We start from the raw sequence: 23,522 nt of genomic DNA, 5'->3' as shown, positions 1-23,522 counted from the left end.
CCCCCTGGGTCACTAAATCCTGAGCAGTGACTAGTTCAGTCAGTACATATGGAGAGTGTATACAGGTAAACCAGAGCCCTTTTAGAAATATACTAGTAGTAAAGCCCATTGTAGGGATTAATACAACGGGCCCTAGAAAAATATTAGGGAAACAGAATGAAAGAAAGGAAAGAATGAGAGAAAGCGGTAGGAGAAAGATGGGGAGAAAGGTGTGCAATAAAGAAAAATGAAAGGAAGGAAAGTAGACAGAATAAGATAAAAAGACAGACAGAGAGAGAGAACAGAAGAAGAGGTAAAAAAGAGGGGGAGAAAGGCATGAGAGAAAGAAAAATGTAGACAGAATAAAATAAAAAGACAGAGAGAAAGAACAGAAGGAGAGGTAAAAAAGAGGGGGGAAAGGAGCGCGAGAAAGAAAAATGAGTAGACAGAATAAAATAAAAAGACAGAGACAGAGAGAAAGAGAAAGAAGAGGAGGTAAAAAAGAGGGGGAGAAAGGAGTGAGAGAAAGAAAAATGAGAAGGAGGAAGATAGAATGAAAGCAAAAGACAGACAAAAAAGATTGAGAAGAAGGAAGGGAAAGTTATAGAGAAGTTGGGGAGAAAGGAGTGAAAGAAAGGAAAATGAAAGGAAGGAAGGCTGAGAGACAGAAAAATGACAGGAAGACAGACATGCCGGAAGGTTGGCAGCCATCAGAAACTCCCTTTCACCCCCTCCCACTTGCACGGGGGACAGAAAGAGGAAGTGGCAGAGAGAGAAAGGGAGAGCAACTGCACGGGGGGGACAGTTGCTCTCTCTCCCTCTCTCTCTCTCTGCCACTTTCTCTTTCTGCTGTTCTCTCGCTGTTTCTCTCTCTGCTGCTCTCTTCGCTGTCCCCCATGCAGTCGTTCTCTCTCTCTCTCTCACTGGTTCTCTCTCGCATTCTCCCTCTTTTCCTCGGGTCCAATGGAGAGGCCCTATGGAGGACAAGGGGTTAGATAAAGCTATGGGCCGGGGAGAGGTATCCTTAAATACTAGATATCCTAGGTAAAGGTGGAGGGGTGCTTAAGGGACTGGACAAGGCTGTCAGTTCTTTCCTGCTGCAGCCTTTGAATCTTCCCGCCCTTTGCAGGTGCTAACAGGATCTCTCTCTTTATTCTAGCAGAGGATGATCAGAGGAACGAGGAGGGTGAGGAACTTCATCAGCAAACAGCAAATAGATTTAAAAAAGAAGACTTGAAAGAAAAAGTCAGGAATCAAAGGAGACTGAAGAGAAAGAAAGGAAGCTGTATGGTTGAGAGGAGAGATGGAAGACAACATAATGTACAAATCCCAAAACAGAGGATAATGAAGGCAAGTGAATCCATTCAGTGTGGAAACTACTTCAGAAATAGAGCACTGCTCCTTGTGCACCAAAGACTACACAGAGATGAGAAACCTTTTGAATGCTCAGAGTGCAGAAAGAGATTCAGTCACTATGGCATTCTTCAACTGCACCGAAGTACCCACACAGGGGAGAGACCATATGAATGCTCAGAGTGTGGGAAAAGATTCAGTCAGAGAGGCACTCTTCAACTTCATCATAGAACACACACAGGGGAGAAACCTTTTGAATGCTCAGAGTGCGGAAAAAGATTCAGTTTGAGTGGCAATCTTCAAAAGCATCGTAGAACCCACACAGGGGAGAAACCTTTTGAATGTTCAGAATGTAAAAAAAGATTCAGCCAGAGTTGCCATCTTGAACTGCATCAGAGAACTCACACAGGGGAAAAACCTTTTGAATGTTCAGAGTGTGGAAAGAGATTCAGTGACAGGAGCAGTCTTCTACGTCATCAGAGAATCCACACAGGAGAGAAACCTTTTGAATGCTCAGAGTGTGGAAAGAGATTCAGTGAAAGGAAAAATCTTCAACGGCATCAAAGAACCCACACAGGGGAGAAACCTTTTGAATGTTCAGAATGTGGAAAGAGATTCAGTGAGAAAGGCACTCTTCAACATCATCAGAGAACCCACACAGGGGAGAAACCTTTTGAATGTTCAGAGTGTGGAAAGAGATTTAGTTTGAGTGGCAATCTTCAAAAGCATCAAAGAATCCACACAGGGGAGAAGCCTTTTGAATGTTCAGAGTGCGGAAAGAAATTCCGTCAGAGAGGCAAGCTTCAGCATCATCATAGAACCCACACAGGGGAGAAACTTTTTCAATGTTCAGAGTCTGGAAGGAGATTCAGTTTGAGTGGCAATCTTCAGAAGCATCAGAGAACCCACACATGGGAGAAACCTTTTGAATGCTCAGAGTGTGGAAAGAGATTCAGTTTGATTGGCAGTCTTCAAAAGCATCAAAGAACCCACACAGGGGAGAAACCTTTTGAATGCTCAGAGTGTGAAAAGAGTTTCAGTCAGAGTGGGCAGCTTCAACATCATCAGAGAACCCACACAGGGGAGAAACCTTTCAAATGCTTAGAGTGTGGAAAAAGATTCAGTCGGAGTGACAGTCTTCAACATCATCAGAGAACCCACATAGGGGAAAAACCTTATGAGTGCTCAGGGGAGAAACCTCTGGAATGTTCAGAGTGTGGGAAGAGATTCAATAAAAACCATAGTCTTCGACAGCATCAAAGAATCCACACAGGGGAGAAACCTTTTGAATGCTCGGAGTGTGGGAAAAAATTCAGTAGGAATGCTTATCTTCAACGACATCGAAAAATTCACACGAGGGAGAAACCTTTTGAATGCTCAAAGTGCAGAAAGAGATTCAGTCGGAGCGGCAATCTTCGACTTCATTATAGGACACACACAGAACAGAAACCTTCTGAATGCTCAGTGTGCGGAATGAATTTCAGTCAGAGTGGTGATCTTAAGAACCATCAGGTGATCCATATGGGGAGAAACCCTTTGAATCCTCTGGATTTGGGCTCAGCACAGCCAGACGCGGACTCGGGAGCTGCCCCAAGAGAGGCTCCCATGGCCTGGCAAAGTGATCCCAATGACGGAAGCCAATCCCCTCCTTGGGCTGAGCTCGCTGACTGGTGCCTTCTGCTGAGTTCTCGCTGTCAGTATAATCTGAGTCTGTATTAATGGAATTCTTCAGACATAATAACTGAAAAAAAACTTTTTACATTTTGGCAGCACTTTTTTCTATTACATTTTTGGGATCACAGTGGGCATTCCGGTGGCACCCAGCGTAGCCAACTTGTACATGGATGCCTTTGAAGACAGATGGATTTTTGAACATACTAATCCCTTTGTGCAAAACATTTGGCTCTATAGGAGATATATAGACGACCTGCTGTTATTTTTTTTAGATTCTGGAAAACTAGACAACTTCTTGAATTGGCTGAATCATCTACATTCCAATATTAAATTTGAAATGAAACTGAATCAAACAGAAATTGATTTTTTTTTATATTAGTAGAGTGAAGAATGACTCCAGTGAACTATACACAAAATTATTTTTGAAAACTACAGATCAGAGCTCTCTGCTCCATTACAAGTCATTCCACCCTAGCCATATTCATACTAATCTGACCTATGGGCAGTTTATCTGTGTAAAGTGTAATTCCACTTGAGAGGAGGACTTTCAAGTAGGAGCAGAGAAGTTGACCACACAGTTTTTAAATAGCAGCAGCAGAAGATGATATTGGATTTATATCCCGCCCTCCACTCCGAAGAGTCTTATAGCGGCTCACAATCTCCTTTCCCTTCCTCCCCCACAACAGACACCCTGTGAGGTAGATGAAGATATTGGATTTATATCCCGCCCTCCACTCCGAAGAGTCTCAGAGCGGCTCACAATCTCCTTTCCCTTCCTCCCCCACAACAGACACCCTGTGAGGTGGGTGGGGCTGAGAGGGCTCTCCCAGCAGCTGCCCTTTCAAGGACAACCTCTGCCAGAGCTATGGCTGACCCAAGGCCATGCTAGCCGGTGCAAGTGGAGGAGTGGGGAATCAAACCTGGTTCTCCCAGATAAGAGTCCATACATTTAACCACTATACCAAACTGGCTCTCCAGGTGATATTGGGCCTAAAGCACAAGATGAAGTTACAGAACTGAATAGAAAATCAATTGCTGAATGATAAAGCAAGAACACAATAGACTGCAATGACCCGTACTTTACAGTTTTCTCCTTTAACCAATAATATAAAAAAATCAATCTATAAGAGAAGCCATGTTGGATCAGGCCAGTGGCCCATCTAGTCCAACACTCTGTGTCACACAGTGGCCCAAAATGTGTATACACACACACACACACACTGTGGCTAATAGCAACTAATGGACCTCTGCTCCATATTTTATCTAACCCCCTCTTGAAGCTGGCTATGCTTGTAGCCACCACCACCTCCTGTGGCAGTGAATTCCACATGTTAATCACCCTTTAGGTGAAGACCCATAGTGTTGCGTATTCCAGGCTGCCTGAATCCCCCCAAAATTGGCTTTAGAAACCCCCCAGATTGAACAAATTCATTGGTTAGGGCAGACATGAAGAATAAGGAAGACTTTTTGAGATAGAGTGACACATTAGGACACTTTGCATGTGGAAAACGTAAAGCCTGTGAATATACATGGGTCTTGAAGGATTTTGTTAATCCAAACAATGGTGAACCTTTTAAACTCAAACATGTGGCCAACTGTAACTCTTGGCAAACTATATATGTGGCTGTACGTTCAAGTCAAAAATGTATGTCGGAATGACCACAAGAACACTGAAGGTTAGAATATTCGAGCATGAATCAAGAAGTCTGCATAAAATTCCAGATGTACCAATGGCTTCACAGTTCAGCGAGACGGATCACGCACAAAACCTTTATTGGCATAACAGCATAAAACCAAATGGATTACAATAGAATCTGTGGACAAAAAAAATCATCTCCTCGTGGAAGCATAGTAAAGGAATTCTGCTACAAATTCAATGATTTTGCTGTTAAAAATAAGACGGTCTTACAGTCTTCACATCAGTCTTCTAAGGGCTGCAGAAAAGGATTTTAAAAAAGTGTGAAGATCATAATAGAATTTATAATGCAGGAGAATATGATCATTATCTTCAGTCTCCCTCATCCCACATGGAAACAACCTTTCTGAAAATTGAATTTTCTTAAATGTCCCATATAGCACCATATTTGGAAGAACATTAAAATGTGCCGGCATAAATGCCTTGCAGAGTTGAGGATCGCACAGACAAGATAAGTATTCAGAAAAGGTAAAACTAGAGGAAAGCACCCAACGTACTGGGCAACATTGGCAAGAGGCACAAGGCTTTTCAATTCTTGTAACTCAATATCAATAAGTCTTTGCTTAATCAAGGTAAAAGCCTGCTTCTCTGAAAGCAAGACCAAATCATTTATGTCAGGGAGACTCATCATTTTGTTCAAGATTTAAAGTTATTTATTGTTATTTGCAAATACGAACCTAAACCGTTTAGAAAAGAGGACATTAGCAAAGTTTTATTAAGACAAGAGAGCTCTTGGGTTCGCAAGTTACCAACAGTTACTCCAGAAGGTCTTAACGCCAACATAGATTTCTCACCGTATTTATAGAATGAAAAGCTAGAGGATACTCAAAGTGCCGGAAGAGATTCAGTCAGAGTGGCCATCTTCAAATGCATCAAAGAAGCCACACCGGGGGGGGGGGGGAGAAACCACTGGAGGAGTGCTCTTTGAAGGCATCTAAGAACTCATACGGGGGGAAAAGCTTTTCAATGCTCAGATTGTGGGGAAAGATTGATTCAGAGTGGCACGCTTGAACTACACTGAGGAACCCACAGATGGAGAAACCCTGTAAGTGCTTAGCCTCTGAAAAGAGCTTTTCTCCTGTTGCCTTCCTAAAAGACAGCCACAGGCCATACAAAGCAATGAAAAGGTGTCTTCTGTTATAAAAGCAGCCTGAATCTAACCGGGAAGAAAAGTTGGAAATGCTCAGACTGTGGGAGGAGCTTTAGCCATGTTCAAAACCTCAAAAGAGATCCCACAGGGAAGAGAGGAAGGACGGGCAGAGGGCTCTACTGGTCGAAGGAACAGCTCATCTTCCTTCAGCACTGAGGAGTCCATGCCTCAGAAATCTGACTTTCGTCCTCCTCAGAGAATTTATACGACGGTGAAACTTTCCTGTAGATGGTTCTGCTGTGAACTTCCTGGGCTTTCACTGCGTTGAGACCCGAGCATTCTGGCAATATAATTAATTTGGGCTGGAAGGAAAAGGTGATGTCCCTAGCCCAACAGGTCAGTAAATTCTAAGGGGTCAGGTGGCCTCCCCCACAACGTCCAGTATTGTGAAAATGAACCAGTATTCATAAGAACATATGAGAAGCCATGATGGATCAGGTTAGTGGCACACCCAGTCCAACACTCTGGGTCACACAGTGGCCAAAAAACCTAGGTGCCATCAGGAGGTCCATCAGTGCTGCCAGAATACTAGAATCCTTCCCATTATTGGCAGGTGAAACTTGTGGGGCATGAATTCCGCGATCCCAGTTCCCCTCCCCACCCCACCTCCTGGTTGTCCCAGAGAGAGAATCATAGAATCCTAGAGTTGGAAGGGACCTTTAGGGTCATCTAGTCCAACCCCCTGCACAATGCAGGAAACTCACAAACATCTTCCCCTAAATTCACAGGATCTTCATTGCTGTCAGATGGCCATCCAGCCTCTGTTGAAAAACCTCCAAGGAAGGAGAGCCCACCACCTCCCGAGGAAGCCTGTTCCACTGAGGAACCGCTCTAACGGTCAGGAAGTTCTTCTTGATGTTGAGCCGGAAACTCTTTTGATTTCATTTCATCCCATTGGTTCTGGTCCTACCTTCCGGGACCACAGAAAATAATTCCACACCATCCTCTATATGACAGCCCTTTAAGTACTTGAAGATGGTGATCATATCACCTCTCAGCCATCTTCTCTCCAGGCTAAACAGCCCCAGCTCCTTCAACCTTTCCTCATAGAACTCGGTCTCCAGACCCCTCACTATCTTCGTCGCCCTCCTCTGGACCCGTTCCAGCTTCTCTAGATCCTTCCTAAAATGTGGTGCCCAAAACTGAATATAGTACTCCAGGTGAGGTCTTACCAGAGCAGAGTAAAGCGATACCATCACATCACGTGATCCGGACACTCTACTTCTGTTGATACAGCCCAAAATTGCATTTTCCTTTTTAGCCACCGCATCACACTGTTGACTCATGTTCAGCATATGATCCATTAAGACCCCGAGATCCTTTAAGTAAGATTCCCTCCCCCTGCTCTGAACACCACCTCCATTCCTTTCCGTGAGCTGGAAATGGCCCAGACTAAGATCTGGGCAAAGCCTTTCTCCCCACATTTTCCTCTTCAGAGCCCTCCTTAAATTCCTTTATGTTTTAAACTGAGAAAATCTGTCCTTCCATCTCCCCACTTCATTTTGGAGAGGTATTTGCTTAGGGTTGACAACAGGCCTGAAGGGGAAAAGATATCCTGACTCATTCTCAGAGGTTTAGTGTGTGGAAATGGGCATATGAAGAGAGAAATCACATCCCATAATGCCTCTGTTGAAAGGACAGCACACTTTCCCCCTCCTGGTAGTTGGCAACTCCAGATTAAGCGTTTATAAATCGAAAAAAACAAAACTCAGCCAAGGAAGGGTCATAGTTCATTAAAGGTACTACTGTTTGCATCATGTAAATCAGACTTTGTGTTTTCTGTGCTACTCAAAACCTTACCAGTTTCCATACCCTCTGAAAACTTAAGACTTGGGAGCACACGAATAAATTTATCTGGAGCTTGAAGAAAGCAAGAATTAAGTTAGCGTACTTTGCATAAACCTACTTGTTCAGGTGGGATGGCATATTAAAATGTGGAGCTATACAACCAAGCAGCTCAATTAACTAATTTAATTTGGATGATACAAACTGAAAACATTCCAAATTGGAAATTGATTTGAGTCTACCTTTGTCTCCCCAGTCTAACTCCACAAAATCGTTTGGCACAAAGTTATTACTCAACAGAAAAGAATAAAATACAGTCAGTTTTTATTCAACCCTTTATTGATCTGGGACAAAAATAAACTTGCTTCTCCTGTTGCATTTTGAAGAAGAAGAAGAAGAAGAAGAAGAAGAAGAAGAAGAAGAAGAAGAAGAAGAAGAAGAAGAAGAAGAAGAAGAAGAAGAAGAAGAAGAAGAAGAAGAAGAAAGAGACTACAGATTTATACCCCGCCCTTCTCTCAGAGACTCAGAGCAGCTTACAGTCTCCTGTATCTTCTCCCCCCCCACAACAGACACCCTGTGAGGTGGGGGCAGATTTATACCCCGCCCTTCTCTCAGAGACTCAGCAGCTTACAATCTCCTGTATCTTCTCCCCCCACAACAGACACCCTATGAGGTAAATGGGGCTGAGAGGGCTTTCACAACAGCTGCCCTTTCAAGGATAACTCCTGCAATAGCTATGGCTGACCCAAGGCCATTCCAGCAGCTGTACGTGGAAGAGTGGGGAATCCAACCCAGTTCTCCCAGACAAGAGTCCACACACTTAACCACTACACCAAACTGGCTTTTTTGTAGGACAGGATTGGTTTTTGCCAGCTTTCCCCCAAAACACCTACACATTTTTGAGAAATAAAGATCTTATTAGACTAAGCTATGACACAACGTGAAAAACTATTTACTAAACAGGAATTTGATTCTAAACTGGGGGGGGGGGGGCTCATTGCACTGCTACCAGTTCTTACAGCATTAAATCCAAAGATGTTTGCAACAGACTTCAAACGTTTACTGACTTTGAATATATCTAGCTCTAAAGGACTTATTTCAAACAGATATAAAATACTACTGATGACACCAAAAATAACTCTCCACCTTCCTATACTATCTTATGGCATAAGGACCTTAATAAGAAACCTTGCTGAAGACCAGTGGCTGACTTTTTGGGATTGTAATATTTTCAAAACTCATACCATAGCAATTTGGGTACAATCTTATAAATGTATGTCCCGCTGGTATCTTACTCCAAAAAAACTGAGTCGTAGCTATCGCTCATTATTGTTGGAAGAAATGTGGCATGCCAAATAATTATCTCCATTGTTGGTGGGCGTGTCCAAGAATTGAAGAGTTTTGGAAAAAGATTCAGCAATATATGTGTGTGTGTGTGTGACATTATATCATATAGTGTGCCTCTCACAGCAGAATTGGCTTCATTGAATTACTGGAGTGAGCTTAAACTTCCTTTGATTAGAAAAAGACTTAATAGCTATATTTTGTTCAGCTGCCAAAAAAGTACTACCTCTTTTTTGGAATTCAGACTGTACTCCTGTTTCTGAATGGTTGAAACAATTATGTGTTTGCTGTGTAATGGATCAAATCACTTCCATCATCCATTGCCATTTTACCTCTAACTTTGAGGCCTTATGGTTTCCTTTTGTAAACTGTATTTCTCACCAAGACAATATACCACGGTTGTCCGATGTAGTGAAAACCATACTTCTTATTTGACTCTTTGCTTGATTGGTAGTATTGTAGCTCAGCGATTCTATAACATCGCTATTGCAGTAGAGTATAAAAAGGTAAAGGTACTCCCCTGTTCAAGCACCAGTCGTTTCCAACTCTGGGGTGACGTCGCATCACGACATTTTCACGGCAGACTTTTTACAGGGTGGTTTGCCGTTGCCTTCCCCAGTCATCTATATTTTATCCCCAGCAAGCCAGGTACTCATTTTACCCACCTCGGAAGGATGGAAGGCTGAGTAAACCTCGAGCCGGCTTCCTGAACCCAGCTTCCGTCGGGATCGAACTCAGCCTTGGACTGTGGTACTCAGAGCTTGGACTGTGGTACTACAGCTTCCCACTGTGCGCCATGGGGCTTATTGCAGTAGAGTATACATTATTGTTGTTGTTCATCTGTATTTTCTCCATGTGTCTTATCTATATCATATGTTTATTATTAACTATATTGAATTTGTTGTCCAATATATTCCGTGAATTTTTCCTCACTTGGGTCTATGTATCAATAACCCAAATATTGTTGCAATTGCTGTAATTTGAAGTGTTTCTGCCAATAAAAATGTATGTGTGTGTGTTTGTGTATACATATGTATTACACACACACACACACACACATTTGTTTAATGAGTCTATATATCTGAACAGCATGTTAAAATACAAGAATTAAGATTAAAATACATTTTTTGGCTGACCCATACAAATGCCTGGAACTGTTAAGGTATAGAAGAGACTGAACATTTTATAGCATTAATGCATAAACTGAGAACCCTGGCCACAGTTTGTTTGAAATTAGAGACCATCTTTCTAACAAATTGGTTTGTGTCTGATTGTTCTCAGTTCTTGTAGTGCAATCTGAAATCTTATCCAGAATTCATTATTTGTTGAATTTGTGAAGCCGCTGTTGGAAGGTAGGCATATTTTTGGATTTCCATTGTAAGGCGAGAAGATTTTTGCAACAGTCGTTACCAGGAGTAATTCTTTATGTGTCCTCCTAGAGAGTCTCAGACTATCCCATAAGCTGAGGTGCTGCATGTATTTTATCAACTCCGTATGAAGTTTTAAACAAGAAATACTCTTCCAGATGTCAGAGATTTTTGCACCTCTAACCGCAGTTGATCCCCATGAGTGAACCCAACCCAGTTTTGCCCACATTTGTGAAGTGGGACAATTAAGTTCAAGAGCCAGAGTGTTGGGTTATGGCTTGGTGGATCTGGGTTCAAATCCACAGTAGGCCTGTGACAATTAAGTGCAAGAGCCAGAGTGTTGGGTTATGGCTTGGTGGATCCGGGTTCAAATCCACAGTAGGCCTGGAAGCTCTTGGGATGCGTTTTAGCCAGTCACATTTTCAGGCTGCCAAGAACTGTGTTTTTGCCTTTTCTCACGTTTAACGCTCGTTGCTTGCAGATGCGCTGCCTGTTTCTTATCTGACTTTTGTAACTGTCCACAAGTAGCCGTTCTGCCTCAGCTGCATATTTCTGTGAAGGATGAAGACCACCGGTTATCTGCAGACTGAAGTAACTTTTGCTTTGGAAAAGAGTTTGGGAACTGGGGGGGTGGGGAAGGGATAAAGTGTCTGTCTTTGAATAACTGCCCACCATAATTTGTGCGCCTATTTGCACTGCATAATTAACGGCTCTTTGGCTAACTATAAGGGTGTGCTTTGACCAGTGTTAACCGGTTTTGGCAAAGCTTGTCTTTGCTGTGATCATGTCTTGTCATCTTTAATAAAAGCCTAATTTGATTTACATCAAAGAGGTGGACTGGGTGATAACTGCACAGAATTTGACACAGGCAGTCTCTCCTCCCAAGATGGATTTGTGGGGGAGGTATCTTTGAAGAGATGGGTCTGAAAGGTGCAGAAAGCTCACAGGAACATAAGAGAACTGATGGACCTCAGCCATCACCTCTTGTGGCAATGAATCCCAAGTGTTAATCGCCCTATGGGTGAAGGACGTCCTAGGATTGCCATTCTCCAGGTGGGTTGGAGAAAAAAACCCAAGCTTCGTGTAAAAATTGAACACATATGAACATATGAAGCTGCCTTATACTGAATCAGACCCTTGGTCCATCAAAGTCAGTATTGTCTTCTCAGACTGGCAGCGGCTCTCCAGGGTCTCAAGCGGAGGTTTTTCACACCTATTTGCCTGGACCCTTTTTTGGAGATGCCAGGGATTGAACCTGGGACCTTCTGCTTCCCAAGCAGATGCTGTACCACTGAGCCATGGTCCCTCCCCAAATTACCCCTTGTAGAATTAATACACAACAATGTCCAATAAAGATGTTTTTTACGCTTGTAATAGGAAATTTGTTCCTTTAATTATATAAAGAAAAATTTCAAAAAAGTTCACAAATATTCCGGATTAGCTCAATCTACGCAGGAAGTATTGAAAAACTCAATGAACAAAACCAGTTTACAGGCATAACCGGTCTCCAGAACTCCTGTTTCGCATTATTGCTTTATCCAAGCAAATTTTAACCTGTTTATGAAAAAAAAAATTTAGACGAAGAAGAAGATGATGATATTGGATTTATATCCCGCCCTCCACTCCAAAGAGTCTCAGAGCGGCTCACAATCTCCTTTCCCTTCCTCCCCCACAACAGACACCCTGTGGGTTGGGTGGGGCTGGAGAGGGCTCTCACAGCAGCTGCCCTTTCAAGGACAACCTCTGCCAGGGCTATGGCTGACCCAAGACCATTCCAGCAGGTGCAAGTGGAGGAGTGGGGAATCAAACCCGGTTCTCCCAGATAAGAGTCCGCACACGTTAAAATAATAGACGTTAAAATAATGGGACAGAATACTCCATTTCTTATAGTGCATCTGTAGACTGGTAAGCTGGTTTTGGACATTGCTGTGTATTAATTGTACAAGAGGTAATTTTTACACGGAGGTTGGGCTTTTTTCTCCAACCTTCTGTCCGTGTGGCTTTTTGTCGTGTTGCACAATCTCCAAGTGGGGGCAGGGGATCCCCAGGTGTGGAAGCTCCCCCCACCCCGCTTCAAGGTCATCAGAAAGTGGGGGGAGGGAAGTATCTGTTGGGCACTCCATTATTCCCTATGGAAACTGATTCCCATCGGTTATAATGGAGAATTGATCTGCGGGCTCTAGGAGAGCTGGGGGGGGGGGGTTAGGTAAAAGCACCAAATTTTCAGCATAGCATCCAGGGCCTCTCTCCAAAATACCCTCCGAGTTTAAAAAGGATTGGACCAGGGCGTCCAATTCTGTGAGCCCCTATTAATTCCAAAGGAGGGAAGGCATTTAAAAGATGTGTGGTCCTCTTAAATGTGATGGCCAAAATTGCCTTTGGAGTTCAATTATGCTTGTCCCACCCTTGCTCCTGGCTCCACCCCCAAAGTCCCCAGCTATTTCTTGAATTGGACTTGGCAACCCTAGTATTTCCTTTTATCCGCTCTAACCCTGTGCAGAGTTAATCCGGAGCGACTCCACAGAAGGAAGCTTGACTAAATTCTATATCGTCAGGTATGGGGATGCTGCTCTTCCTGGGGAAGGCAGGTTCAAACGGGCAGCTGTGTTGGTCTGAAGCAGTTGAACAAAGCAGGAGTCAAGCGTCACCTTTAAGACCAAACAAGTCTGCTCAAATTCATGTTAGTTACATCAGTAACGCTGTCTAGCTATGTCATCTTTTGTTGTCCCCTTCTTTGCCTTCTGTCTTTCCCAGCATCAGGGTCTTCTCCAGGGAGTGCTCCCTTCTCATTTGGTGGCCAAAGGATTGGAGCTTCAGTTCAGCTTCAGCATCTGACCTTCCAGGGAACAGTCAGGGTTGATCTCCCTTAGGACTGACTGATTGGATCTTCTTGCAGTCCAAGGGACTCTCAAGAGTCTTCTCCAGGGAGTGCTCCCTTCTCATTCGGTGGCCAAAGGATTTGAGCTTCAGCATCTGACCTTCCAGGGAACAGTCTGGGTTGATTTCCCTTAGGACTGACTGATTGGATCTTCTTGCAGTCCAAGGGACTCTCAAGAGTCTTCTCCAGGGAGTGCTCCCTTCTCATTAGGTGGCCAAAGTATTTGAGCTTCAGCATCTGACCTTCCAGGGAACAGTCTGGGTTGATTTCCCTTAGGACTGACTGATTGGATCTTCTTGCAGTCCAAGGGACTCTCAAGAGTCTTCTCCAGGGAGTGCTCCCTTCTCATTCGGTGGCCAAAGGATTTGAGCTTCAGCATCTGACCTTCCAGGGAACAGTCTGGGTTGATTTCCCTTCGGACTGACTGATCAAATCTTCTTGCAGTCCAAGGGGCTCTCAAGATTCTTCTCCAGCACCACAGCTCAAAAGCATCTATTCTTCTGCGCTCAGCCTTCCTTATGGCCCAACTCTCAACAGCCATACATTACTACTGGGAATACCATCGCTTTGACTATAAGGAGTTTTGTTGGCAGGGTGAAGTCTCTCTAGCTTCCAGCTCACACATTTTTGTCTTGGCTCACTAATTTATGCAGTGGCTCACAACTTTAATGCCAGTAGCCAGGGATGGAATTCTAACAAAGCGCTCCTTTGCATGTTAGGCCACACACCACTGATGTAGCCAATCTCCTGGAGCTTACAAAAAAGAGACTTGTAAACTCTTGGAGGATGGGCTACATCAGAGGTGTGTGGCCTAACATGCAAAGGAGCACTTTGTTAGAATTCCATCCCTGCCAGTAGCTCATAACATTAATTCCAGTAGCTCCCAAAGTAGAATTTTTTCTCATAAGGCTCTCTGCAGCTTAGAGGGAACATTGCTCACAAGTAAGTCATGGGGGGGGGGGCAGGGGGAGGAATAAGCTTTTAAGTCTTGGAGAGATAAATGCTGCTATATGGTGTGCATCATTGAGGGCATGCGGGCTGGGTTTTCAGTTGTTTTAACATGGAGATTTCTAAGGTATGCTTAGATTTGATAGCCACATTTTCTCTCCACAGGGCAACCACATTCCATTATTACTATAAGAACATAAGAGAAGCCATGTTGGATCAGGCCAGTGGCCCATCCAGTCCAACACTCTGTGTCACATAAGAACATAAGAGAAGCCATGTTGGATCAGGCCAGTGGCCCATCCAGTCCAACACTCTGTGTCACACAATGGAAAAAAACAAACAGACAAACCCAAGTGCCATCAGAAGGTTCACAAGTGGGTCTAGAAGCCCTTCCATTTTGCCTCCCCCAAGCACCACCAATAATAATAATAATAATAATAATAATAATAATAACAATAATATTTTATTTATATCCTGCCAAAGCAGACTCAGGGCGGCTGCAGGGCGAATACAGAGCATCACTGCCCCAGACAGTTCCAATAATATACTGTGGCTAATAGCCAATGATGTACCTCTGCTCCATATTTTTATCTAATTCCCTCTTGAAGCTGGCTATGCTTGTAGTCGCCACCACCTCCTGTGGCAGTGAATTCCACATGTTAATCACGCTTTGGGTGAAGAAGTACTTCCTTTTATCCATGAGTTCTTGTATTGTGAGAAAGGGAGAAAACTACTTCTTTCTCTACTTTCTCCATCCCATGCATTATCTTGTAAACCTCTATCATGTCACCCCGCAGTCGACTTTTCTTCAAGCTAAAGAGCCCCAAGTGTTTTAAGCTTTCTTCATAGGGAAAGTGTTCCAACCCTTTAATCATTCTAGTTGCCCTTTTCTGCACTTTTTAAAATGTTATAATATGTTTTTTGAGGCGCAGTGACTAGAATTGTAGAATTCAAATGAGACTGCACCATCGATTTATACAGAGGAATCATGATACTGGCTGATTTGTTTTCAGTTCCCTTTTTAATAATTCCCAGCATGACATTGGCCTTTTTTATTGCAATCGCACACTGTCTTGACATTTTCAGTGAATTATCTACCATGACCCCAAGATCTCTCTCTTGGTCAGTCTCTGCCAGTTCACACCCCATCAACTTGTATTTGCAGCTGGGATTCTTGGCCCCAATGTGCATTACTTTGCGCTTGGCCACACTGAACCTCATCTGCCAAGTTGACGCCCACTCACCCATTATTATTATTGCATCATCTAAACCCCTCCTCCCCCCCCCCTTTGAGTTTTAGGGTCTTTATAGCAGAACAAAATAGGAGTCTTAAAGGTGTCTCTTTGTTCTACTACTTCAGACCCCTTGGGTCTTTAGAGCAGGTGGAGGACGGAGGAGAGGAAGTCCCAGCTTCGGCCTCCTTTTCCGGAGAGGGCTGCACAGGACCGGATTCTCTGGGAGGATCCCAGTTGCACCCCCATGCAACTGAATTACTCTCGGGGAGCCCCACTGAGCAACATCGGGCGTTGCACCGGGCCGCCTAGATGAAATTCCTGGAGAGGGCGGGAGAACCCCAGAAAGGTCCCTTTCTCTGCAGCGCCGAGAGGGTTAAACCCGAGAGCCACTTGCTAGAGAGGCCGAGCTGGAAATGGGGAGGGGGGAGCGGCAGAAGGCAGGAGGGGCTCTTTTCCTCTTTGTATCCGTGCATATAGCACACGTGCGTGCAAAAGGGTTGGCTTCGGAGGTGGGGGAAAGAACAGAGGGAGCTGCAGGGAAAATCTTTGCAGCAACCGGATCCCTGGAAGGTCTCCTTAGAAGTAAGTCATTGGGGGGGGGGGGGATTAAGCTTTTAGGTCCTGGGAGGGAGGAGGGGATCAGGCCAAACCAGGGCTGTGTTGGCCCAATTCCCAGATGGCAAAAAAACCCAATACAGTCCCCCTTCCCGTGTAGCATTTTCTCCCAGGGAACTGATCTGTGTCCCCTGGAGGGGGGTGGGTTGCAATTCTAGGGGAACCTCAGGCCCCAGGCTGAGAAATACTAACGTGGCACCGTCAAGTATAAAGCAGTCGCGCAAAACAAAACCAAAAACCTGGAAAAAAGATGAACCTCTATTCCAAAATCCCAAATTTTACACGCTGGTTACACAATATAGAAATAGGAAAAATATTAAATTCATTAAACTCGTTAAATTCATTAAAATATGGAGCAGAGGTCCATCAGTGGCTATTAGCCGCAGTATATATGTGTGTGTGTATATGTATATGTATGTATGTATATGGGTGTGTGTATGTATATGTGTGTGTGTATATATATATATATATTGGCCACTGTGTGACACAGAGTGTTGAATTGGATGGGCCATTGGCCTGATCCAACATGGCCTCTCTTATGTTCTTAGGTGACACGGAGTGTTGGACTGGATGGACGATTGGCCACTGTGTGACACAGAGTGTTGAATTGGATGGGCCATTGGCCTGATCCAACATGGCCTCTCTTATGTTCTTAGGTGACACGGAGTGTTGGACTGGATGGACGATTGGCCTGATCCAGCATGGCTTCTCTTATGTTCTTATGTGACACAGAGTGTTGGACTGGATGGGCCATTGGCCTGATCCAACATGGCCTCTCTTATGTTCTTATGTGACACAGAGTGTTGGACTGGATGGGCCATTGGCCTGATCCAACAGGGCTTCTCTTATGTTCTTATGTGACACGGAGTGTTGGACTGGAGGGGCCACTGGCCTGATCCAACATGGCTTCTCTTATGTTCTTATGTGACTCAGAGTGTTGGACTGGAGGGGCCATTGGCCTGATCCAACATGGCTTCTCTTCTGTTCTTCTGTGACACAGAGTGTTGGACTGGATGGGCCATTGGCCTGATCCAACATGGCTTCTGTTATGTTCTTATGTGACACAGAGTGTTGGACTGGATGGGCCACTGGCCTGATCCAACATGGCTTCTCTTATGTGACACAGAGTGTTGGAATGGAGGGGCCATTGGCCTGATCCAACATGGCTTCTCTTCTGTGACACAGAGTGTTGGACTGGATGGGCCATTGGCCTGATCCAACATGGCTTCTCTTATGTTTTTATGTGACACAGAGTGTTGGACTGGAGGGGCCATTGGCCTGATCCAACATGGCTTCTCTTATGTTCTTATGTGACACAGAGTGTTGGACTGGATGGGCCATTGGCCTGATTCAACATGGCTTCTCTTATGTTCTTATGTGACACAGAGTGTTGGACTGGATGGGCCATTGGCCTGATCCAACATGGCTTCTCTTTTGTTCTTATGTGACGCAGAGTGTTGGACTGGAGGGGCCATTGGCCTGATACAACATGGCTTCTCTTCTGTTCTTCTGTGACACAGAGTGTTGGACTGGATGGGCCATTGGCCTGATCCAACAGGGCTTCTGTTATGTTCTTATGTGACACAGAGTGTTGGACTGGATGGGCCATTGGCCTGATCCAGCATGGCTTCTCTTATGTGACACAGAGTGTTGGAATGGAGGGGCCATTGGCCTGATCCAACATGGCTTCTCTTATGTGACAGAGTGTTGGACTGGATGGGCCATTGGCCTGATCCAACATGGCTTCTCTTATGTTCTTATGTGACACAGAGTGTTGGACTGGATGGGTCATTGGCCTGATCCAACATGGCTTCTCTTATGTTCTTATGTGACACAGAGTGTTGGACTGGAGGAGCCATTGGCCTGATCCAACATGGCTTCTCTTCTGTTCTTAAACGTAACAGCAAATCATTCTAGAAAATATAGCAAGACAGAGACACTTAACTTTCCCAAAGAACCAAGGAGACCTATGTATGTATGGCCCTTTGTGCGGATTCTGTGATTCTGCTGGGGTGGCCAGACTTGGTTAACTGAAGAGCCGCACAGAATAAACATCAGACGTTTGAGAGCCACAAGACATGAATGTCAGATGTTTGAGAGAGGAAGGGAGGAAGAGGTGGAAATAAAGCAACTTTAACTTTAAATGCATTTGCCAGCTGGCTTGACTTGGAGAAGTGAATTAAAGAGAGAAATGCCTTCTCCAAGCCAGCCAACACGGTGTCGGGGAGCTTTGAGAACCACACTGTATGTGTGAAAGAGCCAGTTTGGCCACCTGCGCTTTAGGCTGATTCTGCATTGAGCAGGGGGTTGGACTCTGCGCACGACCTGAGTTCAATCCTGGCGGAAGCTGGTTTTTCAGGTAGCGGGCTCGAGGTTGACTCAGCCTTCCACCCTTCCAAGGTCGGTCAAATGAGGACCCAGCTTGCTGGGGGGAAAGTGTAGATGACTGGGGAAGGCAATGGCAAACCACCCCGTAAAAAAAGTCTGCCGCGAAAACGTCATGATGCGACGTCATCCCAGAGTTGGAAACGACTGATGCTTGCACAGGGGACCACCTTAACCTTTTATGCCCCTTCCAACTCTATGGTATCTAAAACAGCTCGGTATGTGATAAAGCGAAATAACATTAAACGCGGTCCACAAACCACAGGAAGCACTTTTGTGCTGATCGGCCAGGGAAATTCTCACTTCTCTCCTGAGGATATGAAGGTTTGTGAAGTTCAGTGGTTTATCTCCATTCTCGTTTTCCATTCCAATATATTACTATTTGTGTCTCCTTCCCCCACAGACAGAGGCCTCTCTTCACAGTCAAGGGGATAAAAGCATCTTTCCACCGATGGAGAAGGGGCAGGAGATGGAAGAGCAGGACCCAGAAGGACCTGGAATTGACAAGACAGCAAGCAAAAGCCTCCATCCCACCCCAGCTGGGAGTGGATTCTGGGAAAGGGCTTGGCCAGAGGTTCTGTCTAAAGACACCACGACCTCAGATGTACTCTGCCAACACTTCCGGCAGTTCCACTACCATGAGGCCGATGGGCCCCGAGAGGTTTGCAGCCAGCTCCATGGACTTTGCAACCAGTGGCTGAATCCGGAGAGGCACACCAAGAAGCAGATCCTGGACCTGGTGATCCTGGAGCAGTTCCTGACTCTCCTGCCCCAGGAAATGCAGGGCTGGGTCAGAGGATGTGGGCCGGAGACCAGTTCCCAGGCAGTAGCCCTGGCTGAAGGTTTCCTTCTGAGTCAGGCAGAGGAGAAGAAGCAGGCAGAACAGGTGAGGGGATTCCTTCCAGGTACGTCCAGTTCAAGCAATTATATCGAGACTTGTCTTAAAGGTTCCCTGGCAGACACGTGTCCAATCGTTAACCATCCAAATGAGAGATTTCATGGCCTCCTTCAGCAGCCTCTTCTATTAGAGAATTTCTGACCCCTCCACATAACTCACCAAATCTGCTGACAGAAGGGTGCAGAATCTGGGAGTGGGGCAGGATCCCTTCCTTGGTCTCTTTCCCATTCCATCTCTTACCCCTCTCCCTGGCTGCTGTTTCAGATACGGGGACCCTCTTTGGAGATGGAAGCTGCAATCCCTGAGGAAGAAGGAGCTTCCTTGGAGCAGGGGCAGAGGGTGCCGGTGGTGGAGCGTGCCCAAGATGCCCTCTCCTGTGGTAAGGGCTCATCGTGCCTGGATGTGATTGGGGGTCCCCATGTGTGTGAAAGAAGACTTTCCCTCTAGTCCCCAACCAAGAACATCTCTTCACTTAGCAGGTGCTGGCCAATCTCATTCCCAGTCCTTTTGTCTGTGTAAAACCATATCAAGGGCTGTCTGTCCCACTTTCCACCCTTAGAATCCTAGAGTTGGAAGGGACCTCCAGGGTCATCTAGTCCAACCCCCTGCACAATGCAGGAAACTCACAAACCACTCCCCCTAAATTCACAGGATCTTCGTTGCTGTCAGATGGCCCTCTAGCCTCTGTTGAAAAACCTCCAAGGAAGAAGAGCCCAGCTCCACCCGAGGAAGCCTGTTCCACTGAGGAACCGCTCTAACGGTCAGGAATCCTAGAGTTGGAAGGGAGCTCCAGGTTCATCTAGTCCAACCCCCTGCACAATGCAGGAAACACGCAAACACCTCCCCCTAAATTCCCCCTTTGAATTCACTGCTTAAGCGAAGTTCTTATGAGCCTTTGCTGAGCAACGGGTGAAGCCTGTGCTTCAGCGGTGGCCAGACCTGCTTAACATGAGAGCCACGTAGAACAAGCATCAGACGTTTGAGAGCCAGTTTGGTGTAGTGGTTAAGTGTGTGGACTCTTATCAGGGAGAACCAGGTTTGATTCCCCACTCCTCCATTTGCACCTGCTAGCATGGCCTTGGGTCAGCCATAGCTCTGGCAGAGGTTGTCCTTGAAAGGGCAGCTGCTGTGAGAGCCCTCTCAGCCCCACCCACCTCACAGGGTGACTGTTGTGGGGGAGGAAGGGAAAGGAGATTGTAAGCTGCTCTGAGACTCTGTCCTTGAAAGGGCAGCTGCTGTGAGAGCCCTCTCCAGCCCCACCCACCTCACAGGGTGTCTGTTATGGGGGAGGAAGGGAAAGGAGACTGTGAGCCGCTCTGAGACTCTACGGAGTGGAGGGTGGGATATAAATCCAATATCTTCATCTACCTCACAGGGTGTCTGTTGTGGGGGAGGAAGGGAAAGGAGATTGTGAGCCGCTCTGAGACTCTTCGGAGTGGAGGGCGGGATATAAATCCAATATCTTCATCTACCTCACAGGGAGTCTGTTGTCGGGGAGGAAGGGAAAGGAGATTGTGAGCTGCTCTTAGACTCTTCGGAGTGGAGGGCGGGATATAAATCCAATATCTTCATCTACCTCACAGGGTGTCTGTTGTGGGGGAGGAAGGGAAAGGAGATTGTGAGCCGCTCTGAGACTTTTCGAAGTGGAGGGCAGGATATAAATCCAATATCTTCTTCTTCTACAAGACATGATCATCAAATGTTTGAGAGCTGCAAGACAGGAAGTAAGGAAGGAAGGAAGACAAATAGATGAGGATGTGAGAGAAGGGAAGGAGAGGTGGAAAGAAAGTAACTTAAATTTTAAATGCCTTCTCCAAGTGGCTAGCTGGATTGGCTTGGAGAAATGATTTAAAGAGACAAATGCCTTCTCCAAGCCGGCCAATGGGGTTGGGGCTTCAAGAGCCACACAATATGTGTGAAAGAGCCACGTAGCGCTCCCAAGCCGCAGTTTGGGCATCTTTGCTGTGCGTGCATATTGACTTCTTGATGATTGCAACACCAAAAGTGACACATCTTGAACTTCCTTTACATTTATATCAGTTAACATTCAAGATTTTATAAACATCCTTTAAGAAAATAAGAACATAAAAGAAGCCATGTTGGATCAGGCCAGTGGCCCATCCAGTCCAAGACCCTGAGTCACACAGTAGTCACAAAAAAAACCCAAGTGCCATCAGTGGGGACAGGACACTTTAAGCCCCCCCCCCCCCCACTGTTGCCGCCCCAAGCACCAAGAATACAGAGCATCACTGCCCCAGACAGTTCCAATAATATGCTGTGGCTAATAGCCACTGATGGACCTCTGCTCCATATTTTTATCCAAACCCCTCTTGAAGCTGGCTATACTTGTAGCCGCCACCACCTCCTGTGGCAGTGAATTCCACATGTTAATCACCCTTTGGGTGAAAAAGTACTTCCTTTTATCCGTTTTAACCTGACTGCTCAGCAATTTTATTGAATGCCCACGAGTCCCTGTATTGTGAGAAAGGGAGAAAAGTACTTCTCTCTCTACCCTCTCCATCCCATGCATAATCTTGTAAACCTCTATCATGTCACCCCGCAGTCGACGTTTCTCCAAGTTAAAGAGCCCCAAGCGTTTTAAGCTTTCTTCATAGGGAAAGTGTTCCAAACCTTTAATCATTCTAGTTGCCCTTTTCTGGACTTTTTCCAATGCTATAACATCCTTTTTGAGGTGTGGTGACCAGAATTGTACTTGCATAACCTTTCGCTTTTGCCAGATGTTGGAGGTATTTGTTCCAGGTTTGGCTGATTATGGCAATACCGTTCAGTCTTTCAGCCCTGCGGACATTTTATCTATAAGCTTCTGGGCATTCCGAAGTCTCATTCTGGTTACAAAAGCTGTTTTCAGTTGGTCTTTCGCAGGGCTTTTTTGTAGCAGGAACTCCTTTGCATATTAGGCCACACACCCCTGATTTAACCAATCCTCCAAGAGCTTACAAGGCTCTTATTACAGGGCCTGCTGTAAGCTCTTGGAAGACTGGTGTGTTGCCCAATATGCAAAGGAGTTCCTGCTCCCAAAAAAAGCTCTGGTCTTCCGGATCCATCACCAGATGCCACTACTCATTTGTCAAATCGTTGGCGTAAATGAAGTGGGCTGCCCCCAAGGAACGTGGTTTTCTTCATCGATTTCAAAGGTCTGACTGTCCAAACCCATCACAGAAATATGATTTGGCTTTTAGCCCAGCCCCTAATTGAAATTAGGGGTTGCGATGGGGGCACCCCATGAGTGTGACTAAAAACTTTCCCTCTAGCACTCAACCAGTAATAATTAAGAGTCATCAACTTTGAGAGCCAGTTTGGTGTAGTGGTTAAGTGTGCAGACTCTTATCTGGGGGAACCGGGTTTGATTCCCCACTCCTCCACTTGCACCTGCTGGAATGGCCTTGGGTCAGCCAGAGCTCTCTTCTCTGGGAGAACCGGGCTTGATTCCCCACTCCTCCACTTGCAGCTGCTGGAATGGCCTTGGGTCAGCCAGAGCTCTCTTCTCTGGGAGAACCGGGCTTGATTCCCCACTCCTCCACTTGCAGCTGCTGGAATGGCCTTGGGTCAGCCAGAGCTCTCTTATCTGGGAGAACCGGGTTTGATTCCCCACTCCTCCACTTGCACCTGCTGGAATGGCCTTGGGTCAGCCAGAGCTCTGGCAGAGGTTGTCCTTGAAAGGGCAGCTGCTGTGAGAGCCCTCTCCAGCCCCACCCACCTCACAGGGTGTCTGTTGTGGGGGAGGAAGGGAAAGGAGATTGTGAGCCGCTCTGAGACTCTTCGGAGTGGAGGGCGGGATATAAATCCAATATCTTCTTCTTCTTCTTCTTCTTCTTCTTCTTCTTCTTCTTCTTCTTCTTCTTCTTCTTCTTCTTCTTCTTCTTCTTCTTCTTCTTCTTCTTCTTCTTCTTCTTCTTCTTCTTCTTCTTCTTCTTCTTCTTCTTCTTCTTCTTCTTCTTCCAGTAGTTTAGCACTTCGAAGCCTATTTTAAGGCCTGTCCATCACAGATGGGGTAGAGATTTCAGATCCAGAGAAGGATACTTTCACATGCTGAGTGAATTCGCAGCACTCAATGTCCTCTAACTGGGCTGCCTCTGAAAGGGAAACGAATTCATGTATGGCAATTCCTCCCTTTGATTAAAATGTTCATACATTTCCTCTGGGCTTTTTTTGTAGCAGGAGCAGCTATTAGGCTACCCCCCCCCCCCGATGTAG

General features: G+C 45.5%; 1 protein-coding gene across 1 annotated transcript in view; it reads left to right on the top strand.

Moving 5' to 3' along the window:
* Positions 1-23,522, top strand: part of LOC132571392 (paternally-expressed gene 3 protein-like) — a 150,574-nt gene that overhangs the window by 12,112 nt on the left and 114,940 nt on the right. The window contains exons 6-7 of the mRNA XM_060238189.1: positions 1,139-2,737; positions 6,581-6,595. Coding sequence (XP_060094172.1) covers positions 1,139-2,737; positions 6,581-6,595 — 1,614 coding nt within the window. The remainder of the gene's footprint in view (positions 1-1,138; positions 2,738-6,580; positions 6,596-23,522) is intronic.

The sequence above is a fragment of the Heteronotia binoei genome, chromosome 5 (genome assembly GCF_032191835.1).
Source record: "Heteronotia binoei isolate CCM8104 ecotype False Entrance Well chromosome 5, APGP_CSIRO_Hbin_v1, whole genome shotgun sequence".
In the NCBI taxonomy this organism is placed as follows: domain Eukaryota; kingdom Metazoa; phylum Chordata; class Lepidosauria; order Squamata; family Gekkonidae; genus Heteronotia; species Heteronotia binoei.
The sequence above is the reverse complement of the archived record's forward strand: the minus strand, read 5'-3'. Positions and strand labels throughout refer to the sequence as shown.